This window comes from Seriola lalandi, unplaced genomic scaffold, assembly GCF_002814215.2.
Source record: "Seriola lalandi dorsalis isolate HSWRI2012SDOR001 ecotype SW California unplaced genomic scaffold, Sedor1 jcf7180002054816, whole genome shotgun sequence".
NCBI lineage: Eukaryota > Metazoa > Chordata > Actinopteri > Carangiformes > Carangidae > Seriola > Seriola lalandi.
This window is the reverse complement of record NW_019525369.1, coordinates 351850-379432: the sequence shown is the minus strand read 5'-3', so window position 1 is coordinate 379432 and position 27583 is coordinate 351850. Positions and strand designations below refer to the sequence as shown.

General features: G+C 39.7%; 2 protein-coding genes and 1 pseudogene across 5 annotated transcripts in view; all 3 read left to right on the top strand.

Moving 5' to 3' along the window:
* Positions 1–7488, top strand: part of esyt2a (extended synaptotagmin-like protein 2a) — a 56052-nt gene extending 48564 nt beyond the window's left edge. For all 4 annotated transcript variants that reach the window (XM_023426194.2, XM_023426193.2, XM_023426190.2 and 1 more), the window contains 9 exons: positions 335–409; positions 703–789; positions 898–1047; positions 1408–1835; positions 2533–2631; positions 2721–2852; positions 3020–3125; positions 3348–3397; positions 4273–7488. In XM_023426194.2, coding sequence (XP_023281962.1) covers positions 335–409; positions 703–789; positions 898–1047; positions 1408–1835; positions 2533–2631; positions 2721–2852; positions 3020–3125; positions 3348–3397; positions 4273–4318 — 1173 coding nt within the window. In that variant the 3' untranslated portion in view covers positions 4319–7488. The remainder of the gene's footprint in view (positions 1–334; positions 410–702; positions 790–897; positions 1048–1407; positions 1836–2532; positions 2632–2720; positions 2853–3019; positions 3126–3347; positions 3398–4272) is intronic.
* Positions 7489–8148: 660 nt separating this feature from the next.
* LOC111669747 (tripartite motif-containing protein 16-like) lies at positions 8149–10606 on the top strand (annotated as a pseudogene).
* A 1587-nt stretch (positions 10607–12193) lies between these two features.
* The window catches only part of LOC111669744 (receptor-type tyrosine-protein phosphatase N2-like), a 234607-nt gene continuing 219217 nt past the window's right edge, over positions 12194–27583 (top strand). The window contains exon 1 of the mRNA XM_023426189.2: positions 12194–12473. Within this exon, the coding sequence (XP_023281957.1) occupies positions 12380–12473 (94 nt within the window). The 5' untranslated portion in view covers positions 12194–12379. The remainder of the gene's footprint in view (positions 12474–27583) is intronic.

Genomic DNA, 27583 nt, shown 5'->3' with positions numbered 1-27583 from the left:
AGCACCGTGCGGTCTGGTATCATGTTAAAGATGTGATATCTCATGTTTCGAAAACAACACAGTATGAGCTCAAAATCTGAATTTTGAATGCTCGAATCATACTGTATCTTCATCACCTGGTGTTCAGGTCTACGCTGCAAAAACATTTAACAGTATATGACGTATTTTAGATGTTTTTCAGTGGCTAATGATATGTTTTCATTCGTAAAACAGCTTATAGCTAATTCTTTACCAAAGACTTTCTTGCTAATTGGTATCTGAAAAAACATTTGTCACCTTGCTAAACCATCAGTCCTCCTTGTTTGTAACACCTGTTTTTCTTCTTCTTCTCCAGTCCGGTAAAAAAGTGACCAGTGATCCCAGTCCGTTTGTCCAGTTCACAGTGGGACACAAGTCCTTTGACAGCAAGGTGAGACCAAAGCACGATCCACATTTACACTCAACATGATTCATTCATTCACTGTAATGAATGCTTGTGGGGAAAAAAAAGTAATCTGTGTTCAGTTCCTCTTAGGAAATTGGTAACTTCAGTTACTGGATCTGTTTACATGTTGGTGTTTCCACAGGACCTCAGAAGAACTTTCTGTAGTTTCGAAAATCCACATTTTCCACTGGCTGTCTGTGTGTCGTCTCTCTTTACCGTGTTTTAATATTTCCTTCGTTAAATATCAAGTCACAACCTTTCTGTTGTTCCCTTTTCAGACCAGATTTAAGACCAATGAACCAGTGTGGGAGGAAGCCTTCACCTTCCTCATCCACAACCCCAAAACCCAAGAGTTGGAGGTTGAGGTATGGGAGCTTCTTACATAAAAGCTCAATTCATAGCTGCTACGCTCTTGTGTTTATACAAGCAGTTGTGTCATATCGGCTAAGCTTCTTTGAACCCCGTGTCCTCAGGTGAAGGACGCCAAACATGAGTGTTCGTTGGGGACGGTGACGGTGCCTCTGAGCCGCCTGCTGGAGGCGGAGGACATGACGCTGAACCAGCGCTTCCCCCTCAAGAACTCCGGACCGAGCTGCACCGTCAAGATGAAGATGGCTCTGCGGGTAGGAGGACGACCTGCGCACGATGTTTGCTCATCAGGACATTTGTTTTCATCCACTGGAGTCTTTCGATGTGCAGAAGTAGTCTAAAATGTTTTAGCTCCTTTTTTTTTTTTTTTAAACTGTATTCAGGCAGTAAAATGACTTTGTGGTTTGGAAGACCTTTTGTTGAGGGAGTCATGTGACTGTGGGCTAGACGGGGAGACACTGTAACTACTCATCCATCAATCATATATGAAGGAACACAAAACTTTCCATTCGTCATATTTGCAGAAATATTTGTTTAGTTGTAATGGAGATAACTTGGTGAAATACTGAACTTCAAATGTTAAAAAATGACTCTGTCGTTTTGTCTAACTGCAGGTGTTGTGTCTGGATAAGGACACTTCCTCTTCCTCAAACTCCACCCCGTCCTCGGTGCAGGTCCGCAAGTCCGACTCCAGCTCCACCCCGCGGGCCTCGGTCTCCTCAGACTCCCCAAAACCTCCCTCGTCCACCTCCGACACCCCCCGCTCTGCGTCTGTGTCGGCCCAGGACCCGCTGAACCGGCGGAGGGAGGCAGAGGAGCCTGTTAGGTCTCCCGGAAGCACAGACCTGGGGCAGGGAGGAGGAGGAGGCGGAGGAGGAGGGCAGAGCTTGGCGGAGACCGGGAGGAGCACCTCTAACCTGGCCATCTCGGGCTCCCAGCAGTACCTGGCAGGAGGCAAGGAGCCGACGCCCAGCATCGCATCGGATATCTCCAACCCCTACGCCACGCAGGAGCTGCAGCAGAGGCTCCACCAGCTGCAAAAGTATCTATCAATCAGTCGTGTATCGATTTCTCTCTCCACCAATAATCAAACTGGGCGTCTGACCCAAAGCTTTGAATGTCTTCATTTGAGAAAAGTAGCTTTTTTTAGCAAATGCAGATCTGATCAACTTCATCCCTGCTTTCACAACAACTGGAAGTGAGACTCTGTCGTTACTTCAATGTTGTTTGATGTTTTTAACTGATGTTGCGGCTGAACTTTTATGAAGTCTTTACGAATTCTCAGCAGGTTTATGGCCAAAATTCAACTCAAGTCAATGTCCAGCAGCTCGTCAGCGTTAATGGGAGGGGTCACATTATAACGAAGTTAATTTCACTGTAGAATTCTAGAGTCACACGTCTCTTCTCTCTGATCCCACTGGGACATAAGGAAATCTGAAAATGCTTGTGACGCTCCTCTCTCTAGTTTTTGGAAACAGTGGAGCTCTGTGACACAGAGGATTAAGATATACCAAGCTTTGGAAGCACACATGATAACTAATAAGTATATAGTTATTGTTGGTTTTGGAATACATAGGATTTGTTGACAGTAAGAAAAATATATATTATCACCAGACTAAGTGTTCGAGAGGACATTTCCACAGATGTGAAGCTGAGCTTCAGTTGGAGCTGCGTGTTTTACACAGACTTGAAAAGGAGGCGCTGGTGTTTGTGAGTTAACCCCCCCTTTCTCTCTGCAGCGGTTCAGGCCCCAGTCATTTCCCGCTGGGCGAGGTCCAGCTGACGGTCAGACACAGCTCGCAGAGGAACAAACTCATCGTGGTCGTTCACGGCTGCAGGTACGAGCAAAGAGGAGCGAAGAGTTTATGCGTTGAGGTCAGTGTTTTTACGCTCTAAGTAATATTCTGTTTTTTTCTTACCTCGGCAGAAACCTGATAGCGTTCACTGATCAGGGGTCAGATCCTTACGTCCGCCTCTACTTGCTTCCTGACAAACGGAGGTCGGGCAGGAGGAAAACTCACACTTTCAAGAAAACCCTCAACCCCGTTTATGATCAGACGTGAGTCCGACTCCGCCACTCGCTCTTATATTGTTTTGTTTTTTTCAATAACTTTGTCAAACTCTGTGATTCAGCTGCTGATTAAGCCGAGTCAGACTGGTATCGATGCACTGTGTTGTCTTCATAGCTCTCTCTATCTCTCTCCCTCTCTCCCTCGGTCTGCTCAGGTTTGAGTTCAGTGTTTCCCTCGTGGAGCTGCACAGACGGACTCTGGACGTCGCCGTGAAGAACGGTGGAGGCCTGCTCTCCAAACACAAAGGCCTTCTGGGAAAGGTACAGACATTATCTCTTTCCCTTTGCACTTCATTTTTAACACCGCACAAAATGTCCTGCCCTCTTGCTGATTTTGAGCTCACTTGTTTCCAGATGTTTGCTGGATCTTCTGTCTCCTCAATCTTAAATAATCTGCTGGTGCATTTAGAAACATAAAATGATCTTTCAGTCACTAAAATATCCAGTTTCATGCTTTTTTTCTTTTTTTTTGTTTTCCATCAGGTCCTGGTTGATTTGACTCATGAGGACATCACCAAGGGTTGGACACAATGGTTAGTTATTTTTAAAGTGTATTTTACAGATTTGTAAAGCTCTGATAATGACACAGGAACTAATTAAAGTAATTTGATGTAGAAAATGCTCATTTTTGTGCTTGTTTAATCCTTTTTAGGTAAAGAAGTTTAGCTTTTACTAGGCGTCAAATACATCAACAACAAAAGAATTAAAAGTTACACTTTGTGTATGAAAGGCTAAAAAACTCAGCAGACTAAAATGGACACATCTGTGTGACGCTTGTGATCATTTATGATATTAGAGAAGATATAATAAAAAGCAGCAGCCTTTCATGGAACATATTTGGGCAAAAACGTTGCGATATTGAGTTTATATTAATGGTCCTGACTCACTGTATTTCTACTGCTGCCATTAATTACTGATCCAAGGTGCAAATAACAAGAAAGTAGAGAAAGTACGGCTGCAGGTGAACCTGGACGTGAAATGACGTGTCGGTTTCCTGCGCCAATGATTTACAGAACTGTGGAGCTGTAGTTTTGCTTTTCAAGGTGCAAGGATTATTTTGTCTCTCCTCAAAAAGGGAAACCAACCAGTAACATCCGCCCTGTCGTAAGGTTTAAAGTCATCGTTTTTCATCAGGAAGCTGATACACATAGCAAACAGGTTTAGTCTCAAGTTATGTCCAACAGCAGTTGGTTCAGTTAATAACACAATCATAATCCCATAGGTTTGCATGGTTTGTCTGAGGGGAGGTCCACAGTCTCAGACTTTGAAAGCCGCTGCCGTAGCAGCTTGGTACAGCGACTTGAGTGTAAAGAGTTTCAACCAGCTCTCCAAAACTGTTAACATGTCATTCGCACTATCGTATGTTGATCATGTTTTCACTCACGTATCCTTCTCTCTCCTCCTGCAGGTATGAGCTGAGTGAAGATGGCCTGACGAAGCCACACCAGCTATAGATGGCGACGAGAGGTCTCCATCGCCATCATTACCGCCATCATCATATCGCCACACTTCCACGTTATATACACTTCCACTTAATCTACAGTACGACGTGTGTTTTTCTCATTTTCGTCCCTTGTAACTGTTAAAAAAAAAAAAAAGGAAACAGAAAAGCAGCTTTTAACATTCATTTAATCACATCAGTCGCAAGGCAAACCTCCCCTTTAAGAAGTGAGTGAGTGTGATCAACTAAAGGGAGTATATACAACACGTAGAAAACTATATATGACATTATATACTGCTATGGAATATTCCATATTTATAGAAGAAACTATAACAGTCTTTTTTTCTTCTTTTTTTTTGCTGTTGCAGCGTTTCCCTGCCTCGAGTTTCCGTCACAAACGATGATGTACAAATGTGTAAATAATGTACAATGATGCTGCACAAAACAGACAAGTTATTCTAGAGATAAGAGAGAAAGAGGGGGCGGGGTCTGTGGTCCCTGACTTGGCCAAATGATTGCTTGTAATTTTATCTTATTTTTTTTTTAAAGAAAAATATTCTGACGGTCGGGTGCAGGGGAAGATGTCACCAAAGAGAAGTTTTTTTTGGTAACACAAATGTACTCTGGCTTTAATCTACTTAAAAATATGTTTGTTATCCACGTGATAAGAATTGTAAGGACACAGATTTTGTGTTAAATATGATGATAGTACCAAGTTTATTTAGCTTGATATCACAGTCGTTTCCATCTGTTAATATACCTGCTGTTACACTCAAATAAGACCATTGTTTGTTTTTAATTGAATATTTGCACAATATTTTTGTTTTTCTGTTTTTTTTATCTGGTTGGGGATCATCTGTACCCTTAGTTGCAATTTAAGCATTGCCTGAATTCATTTAGGAGAAAAATGTCTGTTTTATCAGATAATTTTATCTTAAATGAAAAAAGAAAAATGTTTTTCTAAATTAAAAATTGAAAAATGTAAGCGTCAAGTCTTGAAATAATATATCTAAGCTTTTTTAAAGGAATAGTTTGATATTTTGGCTTTTATTTTCTTACAGAGAGTTAGATGAGAGGACACCACGTCGGTTAGTTTGGCTCTGTCTGAAGGTAACAAAATCCACCTACCACCACCTTTTAAGTGAACTAATTAATACTCTATATCTTGTTTGCTTAATTTGCATAAATTGGTGTAGAGTGTGAGAAGAAATAGTTGCGGTCTTGTAGGTGCTGGACTATTTCTTGGTAAGACAACACTCCCAGAAATCCACCACGTACCCCGGGGAGACATAGAATTAAACAAAGAAGATTTAAGGTGTAACTTAGTGAGCTTTAGAGCTGCTTGTAGGTTGTTTTGTTAACCTTGCTTTAGACAGAACCAGGCTAGCCACTTTACCCTTTTTCCGTTCATCATGCTAAGCTAACCTTCTTCTGGCAGAGAGAGTGTCGTCGATATTCTCATCTGACTATTGGTAACAAAATGAAAAAGAGTTTTTCCCAAAATGTTGAACTTTAAGTTAATTCCTACATAAAACTGAACTGTATTTAAATGAAATGATTAAATTATATTAAATTATTACCAATCACTTATCTAAAGCCACCATGTGTGGAAGTTTAAAATCTTGACGCCCTCCAGTGGTAGTATTAAGAAGAGACACTGAGGCTGCGTACTATAAATTCTCAAATAGCAGCCTGACATTCATTTGGATCAGGCCTATTAGAGACAGGCTTCTATTCCCAATTTCCTGTTTCCCAGGTAACGAAAACTCAAAACTTCCTTCACGTTTAGTCCATAAAACGTACTTTCCTGCAGAACTAAATGAGTATAATGAAATAGTCACGTCAGCGCACCACTCTGCTGCTCTGAGATTCAGAAATTTCCAGAAAAGAACACATTGCCAACATTTCCTGTCTGATTTTCACATTAAAAGTCTTCCAGCTTTCTTTTTATTAGTAGATTTAATGTGAAAACTTTGCAGTGGAAAAACTGTTTGTGTTGAAAAAGAAACTGAGCAGCAGAGTGGTGAGTATGACTCGACTAAGAGCTGTAGAAATGCACGGTGTTTTACTGAATTCACCATGTGAGTCCTTGTTGTAAGCTTCAAGTAATTCCACCTCCCTGAATGTGTTTTTTTTTTTTGTTTTTTTTTTTTTAAATCGGGCCTTTATTTGGACGACCTGTGTGTGTGTTTGTGGCTGGTTAATCTTTGAGACCAGTATTAACCACTTTTATATAATGATTGTCAGTTTGCACAAACACTGAGATGAATGAAAGCAGCACAAAAGACTGTGTCAGTTTTCACCAGATTCCTACAAACAAATTGAATTATTTGAAAGATGCTTTAATACAATATTTGAACTGAACAAACTTTCTTTTATTTTGTCGGGGGTCGTCATTCACATTTTGTTCAACATTAGTCTTAACTTGTCATGAAGTGCGTTTTTCAACAGGTTGTTGTGTCTGTTGTCGTTACACACGAATTATGTGTAATCTGAAGCAAGACCACAGACCAGTGCTGAAAATAACATTTACATTTTTTTTTTTTTTTTTGCACTTTTTATTAAACATTGATTTAACTTTACAGCACTCACTCAAAAGGGATTTATACCAGTAACAAATACAGATTACACAGTTCTTAGTATCAAACACAAACTCAAAATAAATGCATTTGTTATCTGTGTGACCATACGCAGCCGATGAGCAGTGATTTTGTGTTGATACAGAGGTGGCCAGTGTGACCTTTGACCTTCAAAACACAAACTATAGACCTTTGCCTTGTTGGACTTCACATCAAGCATCGAGGAAGTATTTAACATACATTTATGTGAACTGTGCCGTTCTGTCATTTTAATATTTTGCTTGTTTGTTTTCCCGCTGTCACCCTCTTTGTCTCGGTATGTGTTTTATTTTGTAAGTAATTAAAACAATCTGTCTGTAAACCATTGGATTTGAAAGCTATGCCTCTGGGGTGGAGTGTGTCCTCAGAAAGGCGGTTTGTCTTCTCCGTCTTCTTAATTTATCTTGTGCCTTAAGATTCACACGGCCCAGAGATATTTACATGTAGAAAAAGAGAACCAACAAAATGCTACAACACTTTCCCATGTTTCAGAATGTCTCCTAAACATCTTTTAAATATGAATAAAGAGCTTTAGCTGGCTATAGCCGCATGAAGCTGTTCAGCACTGTGGTTTTTTTCTGACTCTTCTTTTTAACATTTATGACTGTGAAGTGCTTGAAGGTGAATAAATCATCTGAGGTCTACAGGTTAGCAGTAATAAAGTTTCTATTAGTAACTGGGCAATAGATAAATATTTAGTTCCTTCAGTGAAATGCTCCCTATAATTGGAACTGAATTCATATTTCTATCAAGGAAAAGAAAATATGAGGAACTGACTTTCTGATAACAGAATATTTGCTTCATTTACTTATCAAAACCAGCTACGAAGTTAGATACTGTGCTAAAGGCAAAATACAACAATAAAATGAAAAAAATGTTGATGTAGCAGCCAAGAAGTGTTAGCAGTGGAAATACATATCACATCACTGTGATAGCTCAAAGTGCAACTTCTCTATGTTAACTGAGTCATAATTCTTACTGCAGGTTGTGAATGAAAGATAACACACCTTGCCTCTAACAAACAGCACTCATCAAGCTCCACACAGGCAACAGATTTCTTTGTTCCCTCCCCCTCACAGATCTGTAAGTATGAGGATGGGTGTGGGCAACATGTTATGAACTACAGGAGATGATAAGTGTCAAACACTGCAGCAAATTAACAGGAGCAAAGGGGTAGAGATTGTTTCTGTTCAGAGAAAGTGAAACTATTTGACTTTGACTCTCAGGAGGTGAAATGGCGCAGCAAGGAAATCAGCTGGACCAAGAGAGATTCTGCTGTTCAATCTGTCTGGATCTACTGAAGGATCCGGTGACTATTCCCTGTGGACACAGCTACTGCATCAACTGTGTTAAAACCCACTGGGATAAAGAGGATGAGAAGAAAATCCACAGCTGCCCTCAGTGTAGGAAGACCTTCATACCAAGACCTGTCCTGGTGAAAAGCACCATGTTAGCAGATTTAGTGGAGGAGCTGAAGAAGACTGGACTCCAAGCTGCTCCTGCAGATCACTGCTATGCTGGACCTGAAGATGTGGCTTGTGATTTCTGCACTGGGAGAAAACTGAAAGCTGTCAAGTCTTGTCTGATTTGTCTGGTCTCCTCCTGTGAGAAACACCTGCAGCCTCATTACGATGTAGCTCCATTAAAGAAACACAAGCTGGTGGAGCCCTCCAACAAGCTCCAGGAGAACATCTGCTCTCGTCATGATGAGGTGATGAAGATGTTCTGCCGCACTAATCAGCAGTGTATCTGTTATCTCTGCTCTGTGGATGAACATAAAGGCCACGACACAGTCTCAGCTGCAGCAGAAAGGACTGAGAGGTAGAGAGAGCTCCAGCTGAGTCGACAACAAATCCAGCAGAGAATCCAGGACAGAGACAAAGATGTGAAGGTGCTTCAACAGGAGGTGGAGGCCATCAATGGCTCTGCTGATGAAGCAGTGAAGGACAGTGAGAAGATCTTCACTGAGCTGATCCGTCTCATGGAGAAAAGAAGCTCTGATGTGAAGCAGCAGATCAGATCCCAGCAGAAAACTGAAGTGAGTCGAGTCAAAGAGCTTCAGGAGAAGCTGGAGCAGGAGATCACTGAGCTGAAGAGGAAAGACGCTGAGCTGATGCAGCTCTCACACACAGAGGATCACACCCAGTTTCTACACAACTACCCCTCACTGTCACGACTCAGTCAATCTACAGACTCATCCAGCATCAATATCCGTCCTCTGAGCTACTTTGAGGATGTGACAGCAGCTGTGTCACAGCTCAGAGATAAACTACAGGACATTCTGAGGGACACATGGACAAACATCTCACTGACAGTGACTGAAGTGGATGTTTCACTGTCACAACCAGAGCCCAGGACCAGAGCTGACTTCTTAAAATATTCACAGGAAATCACACTGGATGACACTAGACAATGTCTGTCTTATTCTTGTCATGCAGATAGATTCATTACATGGCATCAGGTCATGAGTAGAGAGAGTCTGATTGGACGTTGTTATTGGGAGGTGGAGTGGAGAGGAAAAGTTTTTGTAGCAGTTGCATACAAGAATATCAGCAGAGCAGGGAGCTCGGATGAATGTGTGTTTGGATGCAATAACAAATCTTGGGCATTAAATTGCAACCAAAATGATTATATATTCTTCTACAACAACATCAAAACTCCAGTCTCAGGTCCTCTGTCCTCCAGAGTAGGAGTGTACCTGGATCACAGAGCAGGTGTTCTGTCCTTCTACAGCGTCTCTGAAACCATGACTCTCCTCCACAGAGTCCAGACCACATTCACTCAGCCTCTCTATGCTGGAGTTTGGGTTTCCTCTTATGAAGACACAGCTCAGTTGTGTAAACTCAAATAGACAAAGGTCATTTAAGGTGCATTTGGTTTGCGTTTGGTTGTCTTCCATCTTTCCCATGTGACCTGAATGCAGCATCATTGTTACAGGGTGTGACCGCTGTGTGAAGTGTGATATTGCATGTATCTAAATGTGTTTTTACTGATGTTGTTTAAAGCTGCCAAAGGCTGAATGAAGTTTTTACTCGTCTTCCTGCAGTGAACATCACAGCAGGTGAACAACTGAAATCTGAAACTGATGCACAACACAAGAGGGCGCCTTCATCCACCTGACCAGGGATGTAGTGAAGGTTAAAGCTCCTCAGCTCAGTTTGTTCACATGTTTCAGACCATGTTTTTAAGCTGATGAGAAACTTTAGTAAGTATTAGTACATAGTGATTCAGATATGATTCATGCTAGTATAACTGTGTCACATTCCAGCAGAAAAATGAAGTGAGTGAACTTGGTAACGAGTTTTCACATTAAAAAAAACAATGGATTCAAACACTCATCCAATATCTGTCACTCTATTTGAAGAACAAAACGTAACAGATAAAATACTAGAAAATTCCAGGGAAATTTTGAGTGCCACGGGGGCTACTGCCAGGATGAGTACATGATTTATTTCCAGTGTTCAAAAGTCACCCTGATCATATTCTGCTTTTGAGAAATGTCTTGATATAAAAGACTGATATAAAACAATGTCACATCCCTCCATCATGTATTATGAGGGAAATATCTCATATCCTCTGTTGTTTTTTCAATATTCTGTTTATATCAATATTTTCTTCTGCTTTTTTTGCATACATCTCTTAAACCACTCCAGTTCTGCTCAAACCTACCAAATGTTTATTAGTTTTCAGGATTATAACCCTTTAAATGCCAGTTTGAAGACATGTTGCCTCTTGTTTTATTTAAAAAAACAACACAGCTGTAACTGTAGTTGTAGCTGTAGCTGTAGCTATGGTACAAACAGCCTATTGCACATTTGTCACTGCTACATTCACAGGTATACTGCTATTTGCTAACTAACTAGCAAAATAGCGGTCACCAGCCTCACCGCTCTCTCTCTCTCTCTCTCTCTCTCTCTCTCTAGCTCTCTCTCTCTCTCTCTCTGCTACACACACCACCTTTGTACTGAGCTATTCCTGAAAGGAGCTGTGGTACTCTTGTAACAATATTCTGTCTCAAACTTCCAAATTTACAGCATATCTTGCAAAGACATGATAAATCAGTATAAATTGCTCTTGTCCTGCTATTTGTACTGTTGCTTCTTAACATGTAATTTGTTTAGTTTCCACACACGTCTGCGCATGCATGCAATATCATCTGACAAGCACACTTTGGCTATTGCTCCTCACCCATCAAAGATCCCAGGATTATCCGCATCAGAACTTTACTATCGTTCTGACTGATGTCTGTTTTTAGCTTTAACTGGGCGAGAACTGCTTGCCTTGCTTGACCTGATGGCACACCATAGCACCAGGGGAAATACACCACTATAACTGTATTTGTTTTCAGTTTCCAGAGAAAAGCTAGTTATTCTCATTCATGTATACTCATAATTTCAGGACAAGTAATTGTATTTTATTCAATGTAGGCACTTTTATTGGCCCTGACTTGACACACACAGTATGGGGCAAACCTTTTTTTACTGTTAATCTGAAAATACCATGGAGAAATGTATAAAATGGATGTTTATGATTCGTTGAAAACAATATAAAATCACTTCCTTTTGGTGACTTACCAAAAAACAAAAATGGTCTAATCTATTACTTTTTTCCCCTTAAAGCAACAGGAGCTCCAGTGAATTGTAGCTCAGAGTACATGCTGTGACAACACACTTTAACATTAAAGCAACAATTCTAGCTTTTATTATTATCTTTTGTTTACCAGTCCTCTTGTGTTAATATCTTTAATATTTAATTTATACTTTTCATCATTTCAGAAACCCACAATGCTGGCAACAAGAGTCAAGACTACAAAAAAAGATTTACAAATCTTCCTGTTTTCTATTAAAGCACATAAGCTAGCCTATCTTATGTGTTTGTCTGTAGGGGTTTTATTTTGAAAATGGACCACATTAAAAGAGCATGTGCAAAAATAAAATAAAACAATTTTAGGAAACAAAACAGAAACCTCTTTATTTTTGAAAACAGAACTACTGATGTTTTACACGTTTTCTTATAAATAACATTGTTTTATGATTGTCTAATGTACAGGTTATAAAATTTACATTCGAATTACCTTGTGATTGTTGTTGTAAACAAGTACTATATAAATACACATCATTTTCAGCTTGAATCCACTTACAGTTTCCACTTTGCATATTATTTCTCCAAAACTCCAGATTACTGTAATTTTCAGACGTTTATTTTGGAACTCCACACCGGATGTACCATGTCTAACTGCTAATTCACTGTTTAGAGCTCGAGCCTCCAGGAGAAGCAGCAGCAGCAGCAGCAGCAGTAGAAACGCCCTGCATCCTCTCTCCTCTCCTCCTACATCCATCCACCTTCCGGCTCTCCTCTGCTCCTCCAGCCGCGGAGGAGCCACTCTGAACGGAAAGGAGGACGAACCAAAGGAGAAATGGCCTTTTAACACTTTGAGAGAATAACCCAGAAGAGACATGAAACCTTTGCCTTTTTCCTTCCTCCACCACCTCCTCCTCCTGCTCCTGGCTTCCCTGAGCTGCTCCCCCGCTTCTGCTGACAGAAGATTCGGTGAGTACATTAACGGATGATTATTTTCTTAATGATAACGTGACCGTAGCTGCGTCTCCGGTGCTCCTCAGAGCCATTTTGCAGAACAGACCGTGGAGTCTATTTCTGTGCCTGATCTGTGTCAATATTGTACCAGCGGAGCTGCCAGCAACCGGCAGGCTGGTTCGCTGCAGCTTCACCTGAGCCGAGGAAAAACAAACACTGTGATCCTGCAATAACGTTTCAGCAGAGAGATCCACTGCAAATGTACAAAACCTCACAGGATTATTATCAGAGCAGCATAAAGTCACTGCTGTGCAGTAAACTGCAGGATGAAGCAAATACAGGGAAATTAGCCTTTATTGTACTACGCAGGCCTACATCTGTCATCCAGGACTATTTGTAACAAAAAATGTAATTGTAAAAAAATATTAAAATACAAAAATAATAATATAATTGAATAATTTAAAAAATATTTTAAATTCTGTGAATGATTCATAGCACGTAATATATAAACATTGCATAATTGAAAACATATACAATAAAATAAATTAAATATAGGCCACAAAATAATAGAAAAGACGTGGTAACAGGGTCTTGAAGCCTATATTTGAACTTACAATAAGGAAAATTAATAGTGAAAATAGTATGAAACTCAAAATATTTGAAATAATTCAGGAATGCCATAATTTTCAAAATAAATTATAGAAATAAAATACTAACAAAAAAAGTTAAAATAAAAAATAATTTAGTATATTAGCTATTTAAAATATTAACTATATATATTAAAATAAAAATATATCAGAAAAATATACATTTAATGGATATACAAATGAAATGTACAAAATAAAATGTACACAGTAGCATAATATTAGCTGAAATACTAATTTAAAAACTAAATACAAAATAATAAAAAGGATAAAAAAAAATAATTCAAGAAAGCTAAATATAAACGGTTATACAATAAATCAAGTAAAATGTAGAAATGATGCAGGAACATAATTAGAATTTAACAGTAGTCCCAAATATTAAACCTCACTGATAATAGGGAATGGGTGTGTGTACACTCGCTTGTAGACAAGAGGAGGCAACAACAATAGTCAGTGATCACATCAAAGCAAAGCAATGAAAAATGAGCTTATACATACACTCTCCAATTTCTAGCTCTGTGCTCTTTACAGAGCCAGTTATCGATTGAGTACGTGTATGTGTGTGTGTGTGTGTGTGTGTGTGTGTGTGTGTGTGTGTGTGTGTGTATGATGACTGTTGACATTAATTTTTCTCATGCACAGAGTCTATAAATAGCTGATACCTAATATTCCCCCACTGATTTGAGAATCGGAGCCCGCAGGATGACTGATGCAGAGATGTGTTGTAGAAGATGGTGAGTGGAGGAGGAAGAGCAGGAAGAAGCTTGTGCTGAGAGGGAGGAGAGTGTGTGTGTGTGTGTCCAGACCCCCCCCCCCCTCCTTCAGATTACATAACCAGCAAACAGAGAGTATGGCAGTCACAGTATAGACTCAGCCGAGAAGACGAGCAGCAAAACAACAGAGAGCTCGGAGCTGCGGCTTTCAGACTCTATTTAGTCATTTACACTTAGAAACAACACACATATATTCTACAGAAGGTACAGTAGGTAACTGTTCTGTTAACGATGCGTATGGTTTTGTGATCAGATTTTACACTAATCCTTCAATAACTCTACAGGGTCTTTTAGTTTATTGTACCATTTTGACATTTCATGGCATTTTCTTTTCTCTTGTCATATCACTGATACCTATAATTTAACCATGGTCTTGAAAATATACTATAATGCTGCCAACTAGCTCAGACAAGCAGAGTATTACAGTTATGTAATATTTACTTTACTGCACTTTATTGCTACATTATTGTAGCATGTGGCAGTGGCTCCTAACCTGTTTGACCCAAGGCTATATTAAAGGGGCAACTGCCTAGGGAGGGGGGGGGCCACAAAAGCCACTGGTTCATCCATCTCCAGTGGTTTTGACACTTTGATTTAATGCATATATGTTCAGGGTTGTGCATTGTTAGCTAATTAATTGGCCCTGTCTTGAGCCATCAAGCGTTGACCACATAGGCTTTTCTTCCCTACCCTCTGATACAACCCATAGGGGTGTTGTCTAGTCTATGCTCAAAAACAACGTGGTTTGGTTTAGGGAAAGCTCATGGCTTGAGTTAAAATAAGTATTTTGTTAAGATTAAAGGTTCTTTGACATCATGGTTACAAAAATAAACACAGGGTTAAGGTTATAGAGCAACTGTGTTCATGGTTAAAAGACACAACGATGAATATTGGTTTGAGACGGGAAAGAAATGTCTCTCATGTGAAGATTCAATGTTTTGTTGATCCATAAGTTTTAAGTTTATATAGTGAACCTTTTAGTTGCTGGATTACACATCCAGCAGTTACTGGAGCAACAGTTGTGTTTGTGTTTTAGCTCTGTTTTTGGCCTCCACTGAAGTCACTCCTGAGGGAAATATCTGGTTCTTTAGCTGCTAAATGCTTCACGTTGTTCACCAGCTGGTCTCGGAGCAGGTAGAGTACAGCGGGTTTGTCAGAGGTTTATCATTGACAAGTTGCATTGTGGGTCTGAAAACGCTGCTTCGAGAGCGGCGAGAGTGAACCATAACAATAAAATTGCGTTAAAAGCTATCGCCATGACGACTGATGGTACCAAGTTGAACCAGGTCTGTTCCAGTCTGGGTCAGTTGGTTTTGACGTTGGTCAGACAAAATCATATAGTGTGTTATATGTAAATATTTTTATCTTCAAGTCTTCAGATCCAGTTGCTGCCAGTTGTTCACATAAAGATTTTTTAAACATGTTTGATATTTGCGGCTGAAATCAGTTTTGTGTTTTGTGTGGGAGACTGCCCACCTCCAGTTCCCTCTGTAGACTATACTGTCCCATACGCCTCTCCATCCAAGATCTGACCAAAACCAAAGCGCTTTCTTTCTCCTTTTTAGCCTTTTCACTTCATATAAACACTGCAAGCTGCTGGTAGCCGTCCATGTTTGTTTTGGTACAAGGACACGTCACAGTTGGCATGGTGTCTGCAGGGTCTGTAGGGTCGTCTACCTCCAGAAATCCAGTCATTACTGACCAGTGCTTCAGTGTTTGGTCTGCTCAAGTCTTAAGGTTTTTGCTCTTTCTTGACTCTCTCAGACTGAGCCGGCGGAAACACTGCTCTCACCAGTCTTTGCAGCTTCCAGCTCGTCTTCGGGCTCGTCCCAAGCTTATCACCTACAAGTGACATTCCCTGCTTTGACATTGTTTTAACAAGCCTCATAAGAAAGAAAAAATAAAATAAATCTTTAAACACAGATTGTATGAACTCAAACGTGGAGTGAGTTGAGAGAACTCCTATAAATATCTTAAAGTGCTCCTCAAGGGAACTGTATATTCAAATTTTTAATCAAAAGTGACTATATAGAGACCTTGTGCACATAATATTCTTACAGTATTTAAAAAGTTCCTGAAATATCCCTTCAGGGACTCATAGTGGCACTCTGTCGTGAGGATATCGTGACCTTATTGTACTTTCTCGACATTTTTAGTCTCCTGTGGTACTGCTGTACACCTATCATAATTCTCATAACATTGAAATATTCATAAGGAGCTGTGATTTGTCTGCAGTACTCAACAGTGACTTCACAGTGACCTTGTTGCATTTCACGGTAGTTCGGACTTAGTTTGGTTTTTATGCAGAAGAAAATGATCAAAATAAGGGAAACAATAGAATAAAGAGAAACTTATTTATCTCTCTGATCCTGTTGATCCTCGACTGGAGGTCATAGGTCAGTTTATGTATCACTACATCTGTTGTCAGATCTACTCCTCTGTGTAGTTTGTTCAACATCTCAGCTTATAGCTTTTTCATGGTTGACACGTCTTATTTAAACATGTGGGGGAGTCTCAAAATGCACAATCTGTTTGTTTAAAGTCAGACAGGCTTCCGTGCCTGGAATAGTTAACACAAATTTGAATTTAGAAGCAGAAAGCAGTTTAGCAGTGAGGCAGCACACCGGAAAGAAAGAGTGGGTGGTCAGATACATTTACCTCCAACCCTGAAGATCATCTGGGTTCAGTTTCAATTTGGAGAGAAATGATCAATCTCAGAATTAGTTTTGAACGAAAACCTCAGGATAACATTAACAGTCTGTTTGACCTTCAGCTCTAACTAAGTCTGATCATGTCACTATGTCATTTCACAGAACATTGTGGAACTGTGTGGACATTTTGGTTGTGCAGGACCAAAAGCCACTGGTTTTTAAAAATGTTAATCTGAACTCCTGCAACAAATATCCAGTTTAAAGCAATAGAATGAAATAGCACCCCTATGGCAGCAGGCATTCGGGACCTTGATTGTCATGGTTACAATAATAAACACGCGGACTGTACTGAGAGTGATGTACCGGACCTTCATCTCCATGGTTACTATAATAACGGTCATGGCTTGGTTAGGTTACTGTAGTTTTTACTCCACTGTATTTATCTGACAACTGGAGTTACTTGAGGTTCAGATTTTATGTTTAACATGAGATAAGATCATAAAATATCCCTGCTACAGCAAAACTCTCCATTCCAAAATGTGTAATTCAGCAAGTGCTTATTTCATAATCGATGAATCAGTCAGATAAAAAAAAATATGCAAATTACATTTTCACAGAGGGGATAACTTTATATTTCTTGTAAGTTGCATGCTTGAAACTTGACCTGAGACTCATCCTTGAAGGACTTTTGGGAGATTGAGGTTTGGGACTTCTTCAATCTTTATTTTCTTATTTTTTGGTGCATTAACATTGAAATATCTGGTGTGCTGAATTTCCTCATAGGGCGAGAGAGGGTGGCCGCCATCTCCCTCATGTCTGCCTCCCGGAGAACTACACTCAGACTTGACTTGGACTTGAAAAAACTTAACTTGTGAGCATCTCTGATGTGAAGACATATTTCATATCTTATTTGAAAACACAAATTTTAAATGTGCCAGTGTGAGCAGTTTTGAGGAGTTGCATGTTAATGCATCCACAAAAAACAGTGGATGACTTCCTCTTAGTGCGGGAGCATCCTGTCATGTGTATATTTTAAAACCCTCTGATTTAAAAATGAGGCTGCAGCCAGACACTGTTTATTCTAATGAGCATTTAGCTCTAATGAGTCTTTTGTCATGACAGGCAGACATTTGTCAATGATTTGTTACTTTCAGTTGCTCTTTACTGATCTATAGTCTCTCTCTCTCTCTCTCTCTCTCTCTCTCTCTCTCTCTCTCTCTATCTCTCTCTCTCTCTGTGTTTGTGTTTGTGTGTGTGGTCTTATCAGCTGCTGTTTGTCCATACAGTGATTTATGTTTGTTGCACTTTATTGTACACAGTGTGTTTTCATTGTGAAGCCCCTCTGTGTGTGTCTGTCTGAGCCAGATTTGTCCCTCCTGGGATCTGAACCAGAGACTGCGTTCAGCTCAGGTCTCCTAATCATTAATCTGGAACCTGGAGAAGGTCACCGCTGGTTTGCCTGGTGTGACTGTCACCATGGCAACGCTCATTAACATTTTATACATGCTGATTGGTCGGTAGGGTCGGGGCAGAGCTGCCGAGTTGCTGACATGGTTTACTGTAACTGTGCTCTCATACATGTGGGCGCAGGACATGGACACAGGCAGGTGTATGAGCATTGTTATGTCACAGTAGCGGAGCAAGCTCATTGGTCAGAAACATAGTTGTAGTAAGAGATCCCATAATTTCAACTGTTCTGTTTTTTGGTCTCTGTGTTAAATCTTGTTCTTACCAGTCACATTTAGTGACCTTTCATACTTTTTAATGCAAAAAACTACACACCACAATATACATATTTTTTCTGCTGCACTAATAATCACACTCAGTATTCAGTAGTTATAAAGTATATGAAGAAAGACTATGTACTAAGAAAACATGCACAAATTTATTGTTGTTCCAAATTAAAACAGAAGGGTGAAACTGTTTTCAATAACTGTCACATGTTAAAAAACTGAGAAGCCACCTGTGCTTCATGAATTATCATGGCTTCCTTGGTCTGTTCCTGTGTAATCTTGTTTACTTGTTCTTTGGTCGGATTAGTCTTGGGCCGATATTCAATAATATTGATTACTGCAATATTTCCCGCCATGTGTGATATTTTTGGCCTGGACTGCATGGAGATATGACATGTTCCTGCCGAAGCCCAGATCAGTTTCTGATTTAAATCTAAATCATACAAATTACCATTCAGAGAACACTGAACAAACAAGAAGTCTGGCTTCGTTTTTTAAATGACACAGTAGATGTTTGGTTTGGCTGCTGAACCTCAGGATTCTTGTTGGCTCCAAATGGGTTTAGCTGTGATTCTCTGGTTTTCCTGTTAAAAGCTGACGATGAGGGAGGATTTAGAAAACACTCACTGTGATTATAAACCTGACGTGATCATCCTGTAGTGAAGTCCAGCTGCATCTGAGCTGGTGGCACATTTGTCGGTGTTACTTCACTGCTCATGCTTCTGAATAACTTGACATTCATCAATAGATTGATCAATCTGGATCAATGTTCGGAGCGCAGAAGCTGAAAGTGTGATGAACAGCCTGTCACTCTGCTCCTGCTTTGTTCCCAGCACCTGCTGCAGGCTGCTGTTTCTGGCTGTGTTGACTGGTATCTCCTCCTGTTGTGGTTTCTCCTCACTGTACAGGTGAAACCACATCTGTTCTGAGCATTTATCTCAGTGAAATGTGCCTGTGTGGCCCTGCAGGGTTTACTGTGCTTCCTGCTGAATCACCCACTGCTGCTTGTATTCACTCAGCAGCTTCTCACTGAACATTTATGGCTCAGAACTGCTTGTTGGAGCTGTGGCTAGTAGTCACATATAAACATTTTAAATGTGAGTGCTGTTTGTTACTGGTTAAGATTCACTGGTTTGAAAACAGGCTTTTCACTTCTTTGAGCATCTTTTCACATCTCAGAGATAGATAGATCTTTGGCACAAAGTATTTCTTATACACCTCACATCCTGAAACTGTATTAATTCAGTTTTTATGGTCGTGTTTCAAGACACCTACACTTGCTTAAGTGTGTGTGTGTTGTGGTTGCTGACGTTTTGGTTTTCATTTCAGCACCCATGTTAACAAGTTAGAGCGGACATGCGACACATGTGATTCAGCGTCTTGCCTTCTTTTCACGTGTGTCAAGTGTCTCCCAGCAAAAATAGACCTGTTGATGTCATTTTACATACCAGCACCATTACACAGTTGACATCTGAATGTGTCACAGACATGAATAAATATAAATATAAATATTTTAACCATTTTAAGCGGATGCATGTAGTCAGTGTTTTTTTCTGTCAAAAATAAATCCGAAATAATTAAAAATGAAGAGCCGCCATGCTCACGCCACGCAAGCAGTGTGTTCCCGGCATAAGGTTTGGGAACAGATGTGGTCTTGGTGAATATTGAAATAGGGAACACTGATTTGAAGCATGAGGCCTAATGTGAAACTCGGTCTCCAGTATCATGTGGTTATTGTAACGTCCAGGCATCCACCAATCACCTTGATTTGTTTTGGTTTTTTTTGTGATATGAAATACAGCTCAGAATATTTGGAGCATGTTTACGTTTATTCCTAAATGTTTAAGTGCAGATTAGTTGTATGTGAAGATAATTCACAGGAGACAGGGTAGCACACGTGCCTCTCAGTCTTTCCATTCAGTCATCGCTTAATCAGTTTGTCAATTTTTACATTTGACACCCTAAGGTTTCTGAAAGTATCGGGTGCTAATGTTTTAAATTGTGAACGTGGCCACTGGAAGTCCATCATGACGCAGAAGATCAAGGGACACTCTGCCACCCTCGTCACCTTAGTTCTCCTGCGGAATTAGGAATTATCACCATCGTTTCAGGCACACATGCTTTCTATTTTACCTCCAACATTTTCAAGCAAAAGTGTTAGGATATGGCATCATACCTTTTTCTTTAATGCAAGTTATATTACACAGAAATAGGGCTGCACAATTAATCTAAATATTATTGAAATCACACTATGGCCAAGTGCAATATCCAAATCACAGGAGCTGCAATTTTTGATAAAGATAAAATGTCACACAGACACACACACACACATTGTAATGCAACAGAGATGCCCCCAGTCTCCAAATCATATTCTCCAGACATTAGGGAACATTTTTTTTTTTTTCAGTGAAAATCAAATACAAAAACAAATGAAATTATGACTCGTATCGCAAACGCAATATCTGTCCCTACACAAAAATGATTAATGATGTTCACATGCTTCACATCCACAACATGTAATCAAAGCACAACACAGCACTGCAGGTGATTTACTGAAGCTCCATAAAACAGAAACTTTGATTCTTTGTTGGAAAAATCAAGGCAGACAGGAAGCCAGCAGCTGAGAGCTACAGTAAAAGACAGTTCTGAATACAAAACTGCTGCTTCATTCAACCAGATGGATGGATCAGTGCTTCGGCTGCGAACAATCAGTGGAAGAGAAGAAGAGCGGAGGATGAGAGGAAAGGAGATAAAAAGGATGAGAGAGGTGGTTGTTTTGTCGCTGCAGGAGACGGAGGACGGGAAGACAAAGAGAGATTACTGCCAATTTAGGCACGGGGCCGTTCACACACACCTCCTAATCGACAAATGGATTTCCTCTGCTCGGCTGCAACAGAATAAAAAAATGATCAAATACTGCTTTCTGCTTCCAAATCCTTTTCCTTTGTGTTGGTCTAAATTGTCAGGTGGCATGTTGCTGTGAGTGATCGTTTCTGTCGGAGCTGGGGCCGAAACAAATTGGATTGGCGTCATCTTAAAAACAAAGAAACAAACTGCATGCATGGTACACAATGGAAAACAAGTCTCAACACATATAGATAGACAACACACAGACAGCCTATTAGGAAAAAAGCCATGGGAAAAACCTGAAAGTGAGTCGGCTTTTAGACAAACTAAAAATAAAACTTTAAAGACAGGAAAATGTTTTTAAAAGGCTTTCTCTTCAGTGTGCGACCCTGACTTGTTATCAACTGTCCCGACATGTGAACACGCCTGCAGAGATAACATTGTGTGGTGGAAAACAGAAAAGGTTAGAGGACACTTGAGGAAGTAGAAGTCAAAGAAGTCCAAGCTTCTCTGTTGAGAGAGAGGCAAAGTTACAAGGAATAATTCATTGACAATTTATTTTGTTTTTATTTCATGAGTCAATTTGACAGGGACAATTACTGTGCATTAATCAAAAGAAGCTCAATTTTAAATAAGCCTAATTTAGGCTTGTGGTCAACTATATGAACTGGGTGATAGAGAGAGAGCGGGAGAAGCAGTAAGGCACTCTATATACCCCTCCACTGTTTGTTTATGTATTGTTTTTATTTATTTTTTCGTCTAAAATTTGGTTCAAAAAATACACAACCCAGTTGTGAAAATCTCCATATGACATACAGTAAAAAAAAGTTTACATGATCAGCTTAATGATCGGCTTCATCACATAAGGTGACCGCTCACAGTTTAATCATTCATCGCTTGGGAGAAGCAGGTGGCAGATGGCTTTATGGGAAATGTGGTGCCTTTTCTCTTCTGTGAGCGCAGCTTGTAATGGTCCTGCCAGGAGGCATTAAAGGCCGCAGCCTGGACGCTGCTCTTTGCTCACAGGGTGAAGCTGATTGAAATTCCGATCCTCCCGCATCGCCGACAGTCCACAGCGCAATACTGCAAACCTATTTTACACTCTGCTGGCGTGGAGTGATGAAACCACAGAGCAAAGAAACTCTGGCAGCAAAAGTCCAAAGCCGTATCGTCCACTTCTAACTGGCTGGAGAGCACTCTTATCTTGAAGTGAAATGGAAAAAAGAAACTTTTAAGGAACTTTGGTTCCACTTTGGCACCTATAACTTTATAATTAGAATGTATAGTTTATAATCTATTAAACTTATGACAATAAATGTCCTTATGTAAACAGTAACCCTGGGCAAGGAGGGAGGATTGTCACCACCTACTCTATCTGTGTAAACCATTTTTGATACCAACAAGACTTCAACAACAGTTGCTTACTTTGCAATATGGATGCATACATAACTAAACTGTGAAATTTCTAAATAAAACTAAGGAAAAAATTTTAATTTTGGTTTTTAATATTACTTACACTAATTCTGACTTCTTCTAATTCTGACTTCTTCCTATTGTTGAAGAACAATAACCATTTTATTATGGATGTTCATGTATATGTATGTTTCAAAACAGGGCTACTTGTACAATTAAGTACAATTAATGATAAACAAAACTATTAAACGTTAAATAACTCGTCTCATTAAAAGAAAGAGAATCACTATTTCAAGAATGCTGAGGAAATAATTACTGCATGAAAATAAAAATTCATCTGCTGCTTTGATCGCTTTACCAAGTAATAATTTCACTGGATGTAATTACAAATTTTTCTGTGTTTTTAAAATATTAGATAATGAATATCAGGAAACATATTTTGCCAAAATACGTATGCAGTATTTTGCATTCAAATGTTATGATTCCCTTTCCCATCGGAAGCCTCCGTGTATTCCCTTGCTTGTATATTTTTGCTTTTATTATGCTGTTTTGGAGAAATTGGCCCAAACGCTGCATGAATGCCCCAAAGCTGCTGTAATGAAACTCTGACTCTTTGTAAACATCATCTCTGTGTTACATGTTTCTGCTTCTAACAAGGATGTGTCTGCTGGAAACTACTGTGATTACTGCCTATTTTATTCCACAGAGATGTAAACAAATACAGCCTCGGGTGATTCTCACTTTCATTACACCAAAACAGAAACATAATGGATATCCAGCAAACAACACAAGCTTATGGCAAATCACTTCACTCTGATATTGTCCCCGTTACAGACAGTATACTGGGTAACAAAAAATGAGGTCGCACTGACAAAAGTGAGATGTTGCTCAGAAAGCTTGACAGCAAGTGCAGATTTAAAGGTGAAAGCGACTGCTGTTGGTTTTCGGTTAGAGGCAGGAGTCTCTAGTGTGTTTAAGTGGTTTTATTTTTGTTTTGCAATTTAAACCTGTGTGGTGCAACATAACAGCCAATATGAAAACGTAATAAGTGATTTTCTGCAATTATCCTAGAGAAATGTACTGTAGTGACACACAGGTGAGACTCTGAGTCCACCTAATTACAGGAAACATTGTCAATGTTATTAGTCGCACCTGCGCTTTTTGACTTTAAAATGTTTGCTGTGAAAAGGCCTGTTGCATTTCCAAGTGAGTGCTAGTCATCACACAGGGTTATATTTTAATTATATTATTTTTTTTAATAAAATTGTAGCCTACTTTAGTGGAAGGGTTAAGAAGCTGTACACTGCAGTACAGGAGCAATGCTGTTTACTGGTGTTTACACATCAACCTTAAATGAATCATCATCTGATGATGATACTGACTTTTGTCCTTGACATGTAGCTTTAGCATCGGTATTTTAGCATATTACATACGTAGCCGTTGTGTACATAGTTAAGACCCTTTTATGTGGTTTTTGAGCCAGCTGGAACATTACAAAATCACGCAGCCAATAACATGTGGTTAGGATATTAGGATATTGACCTTTCACCCTGCATAGGCCTGTGTAACTATGGGACACTCTTTCAGCTATTTACATTATGTAGCTACCTTGTTCATATTAATGTCCTTATATTGAAGACGTGTATTTATGCATCCGCGCTGTCCATCCCATTCTCCTGAACGCAATATTTCAGAAACACCTTGAATCAATTTCTTTAAATTTGGCACAAACATGCACTTGGACTCAAGGATGATTAGAATTTGGTGGTCAAAGGTCAAAGTCAGCTGTTACCTCACCGAACAGGTTTTAGGCCATAACTGAAGAATGCATATGCTAATTATGATACAATAAACTTACTACCTTCACTACATTACATGAGTTGTTGGCAGAGGCATACAACTGCAAAACGGTAATCCTAGTTAGTTATAGCTGGAAACATTAAGTCAGAGGATGAGGAGTTAGCTTTACTCGCTAGCTAGCTACAGCTGATCAAATCTGCTAGGGACAATTGACATTTCATCAAGAGGGACAGTATTCAGAAATGACTAGCCTACTTTTGTTTACATCTGTGTAATGTAAGACACATGGTAGTTTGGCTACATTTAACTACTAAAAGAGGATAGAAACCTTGTGCTTTAAGTTAGCGTCAATATTCTCCTGGCAGCAGTTGGAAATTCAGTCGCTATAGCAGCCACCACTGACACAGTTCTTTAGCAGTTTAACAATGACAGACATCTTTTATCTACTCCCTTAATGGCCATGTTGGTTCTTTAGGTGCTGTTTTTGGGTACTGTTGGCGTCATCACCTCCCTGAGGGCTGCAGCAGCAGGTTTGTAACAGAGAAGTGTTCAGCTGGAGAAGTCTGGGCAGTAGAGGTGGATGAATAATGAGCTCAGCTCTGCTCTAGCCTAACTGCTGATGCTTGGGTGCTCTTGAATTACTCAAAAATGGTTTCAGTCGAGTTGCTCGGTGCCCAAAAGCTGTTTTTGTGGTTAGCCCCCAGGTGTGAATGTGTGCAGCTGTGTGATTGTGTTGCTAAACACAGAGCATGCATGCATAGCAAACCATCCAGGGAACGGATGTACAAAGATTTAAAAAAAAAAAAAAAAAAAATTAAACCAAAAAATGAAAACAGGAGCTCACAGAGTGATGGGAGAGAGATGAGGGGAGGTAACCACTGCCACTCTTTGATCCCTGGAGAGAAACTCAGGGACTGGCAAGTGTTGCCATGGTTACAATATCCCATCGTTTTGTGAGGCACCCTGCCTGTAACAGTCCTTGGCATATTTTCCCAATGTGTGTGTGTGTGTGTGTGTGTGTGTGTGTGTGTGATTGTGTGTATGCACCCACCTGAGTGCATATATTATGAATGCAATTGATTGCTATCATCATTAGTACATACTTAGCTAAATAAACATTTTAAAATGCTAATTTGTATATACCAGAAGTATTGGAACAAGCACTATTAGTAGCAGTACTTGTACTTAATAGTATATTAGTAATGGAAATAATTGTAGAAGTGCTATAATAGTAGTACTTGTATGTTGACAGAACAGGCTGAAGTTGTAATTGTAGCAATAGCTGTAATAGTATAATAGCAGGACAAGCAGTAGAAGTAGTAGTAATAGTAATAGTAGTAATAGTCATAGTAGTAGTTTAGTAGAGGAAGTAGTAGTAGTGGTAGATGAAGCAGCAAATACATTAGTAGCAGAAGTAGTCTTAGAAGTAGAAGACGTACATGAGTAGATGTAGCAACAATAGATATAGTAGTAGTAGAAGTAATCTTAGTAGAAGTAGTAGAAGTAAATAGAGGAAGTAGTTTAGTAGCTGTAGTATGGTCAGTAGGAAAATGAGTAGTTTAATAGATACTGTAGTAGTAGTAGAAGCAGTAATTTAGTAGATAGCAGATTTACTACTTGCAAGTAGATTGGTGGGTTTAGTAGTAGAAGTGATAGTAATAATAGTCATATTGAAAGTAGTAGAAGTAGGTTAGTAGTAGTAGTAGTGGTGGGAGTTGTACTACTATAAGTAGCAGTAGATGTAGCAGCTTAGTATACATTCAGTAGTAGTACTGTAGTAGCAGCTGCAGCAACAGTAGAAGCTACTGTGTAATCAGTAGAAGGAGAGGGGAAAGCAGCTGTTGTAGTATAGTATAGTATAGTATAGTATGGTATAGTGTAGTATAGTACAGTATGGTATAGTGTAGTATAGTTTAGTATGGTATAGTGTAGTATATAGTATCGTATAGTAGAGCAGACTAGAGGAGGTAGTAGAAGTAGAATAGTAGAGATTAAGACCTATGTTTATTCTCACTTAAACCCAGACTAATCTCAGCAACCTTCATCTGTAGCAGCAACAATCAGGTCTTTGCACTGGAGGGCTTTTATTGTGTAGCAGCTGCAGTGAGCACACTTACTGCACAAGGCTTGCACCTGCTTCTAGCAACTGTTGTCTGTTTCTTTCATTCTTCAGCTACGCATTTGTCTCCATGACGCATTGCAATAAGTTTTTTTTTTTTTTTTTTTTAATCCCCAACTTTCAATAGTGCCATTAGCCAAAGGGGAGTGGAAATGTGTAGGACAGTGTATTTTTGTATGAGCGAGTAAGACACAGACAGAGGAACATAGATTGTAAAGGACATGTTGCCGGATCTCCTGTAAGTGGAGGAAAATGAAATATAGCTGCCTCCCCTCCTCTCCCAGAGGAGCACTGAGGGAGCCGGTTTGATGCATCATCCTGTTCCCCCCATCAACCCACTGTGAACTCAGGATAACAGCAAGTGTTTACTGTGCACTGCTGACAAATGTAGCAACACAGAAAACAGCCCAAAACACAAGAGGTGACGTCTTAATGAGCCATTTCGTCTCATATTGCAGTCTTTAAATAGAAGAGGCACAAACCTATCTTGAAAGTATTCCTTCAACATCAGAAACAGGGTTATGATGAAAGCATCCGTTCAAAATAAATAAATAAACACACCCCAAATGGTATTTTGCTATGTAGTTAGTTTGGTTTTATTTGTCCAGGTTTTGTGGTGCCTAACTCGGATTTCTGCCTCCACCCAGATACAATGGAGGTAAACTGAAAAATTAGATTAAAAAAAATTAAACAGTGAAACAGTGTCCCAGTTCCCGAACAAGCGGCCACCACAAACCATGTGATCGCTGTAGAGGCACAGGAGGTGAGGCGAGTGCTTATGGACCCCAGCAGATACCTGGAGGGGTGTGTGTCATCACCTTCAGCCTGTCCCTGTCTGTGTCAGACTGTCCCCACTCTGCCAGTAATTATCAACAGTCATCTCTGTGCCCAGCGGTGAAAATGACCACAGAATGGTGGCAGTGACACCCAGTATTATGAAGTGCTTTGAAAGCCCCCTGTGGGAGCTATTTGGTGCTATTTAGTTTATTGTTTAGATTTCATTGTTCTATTTTGATTTCATTATGATTAAATTTCTGTTAGTATTCTGTTAGTTTATTATTTTTGTAGTTTGGGTGTTTTGTTGTTATTTGTTTGTTTCATTTGGGCACGGTAGGAAGGCACCGTAGGTTATATAGGTAAGCGCA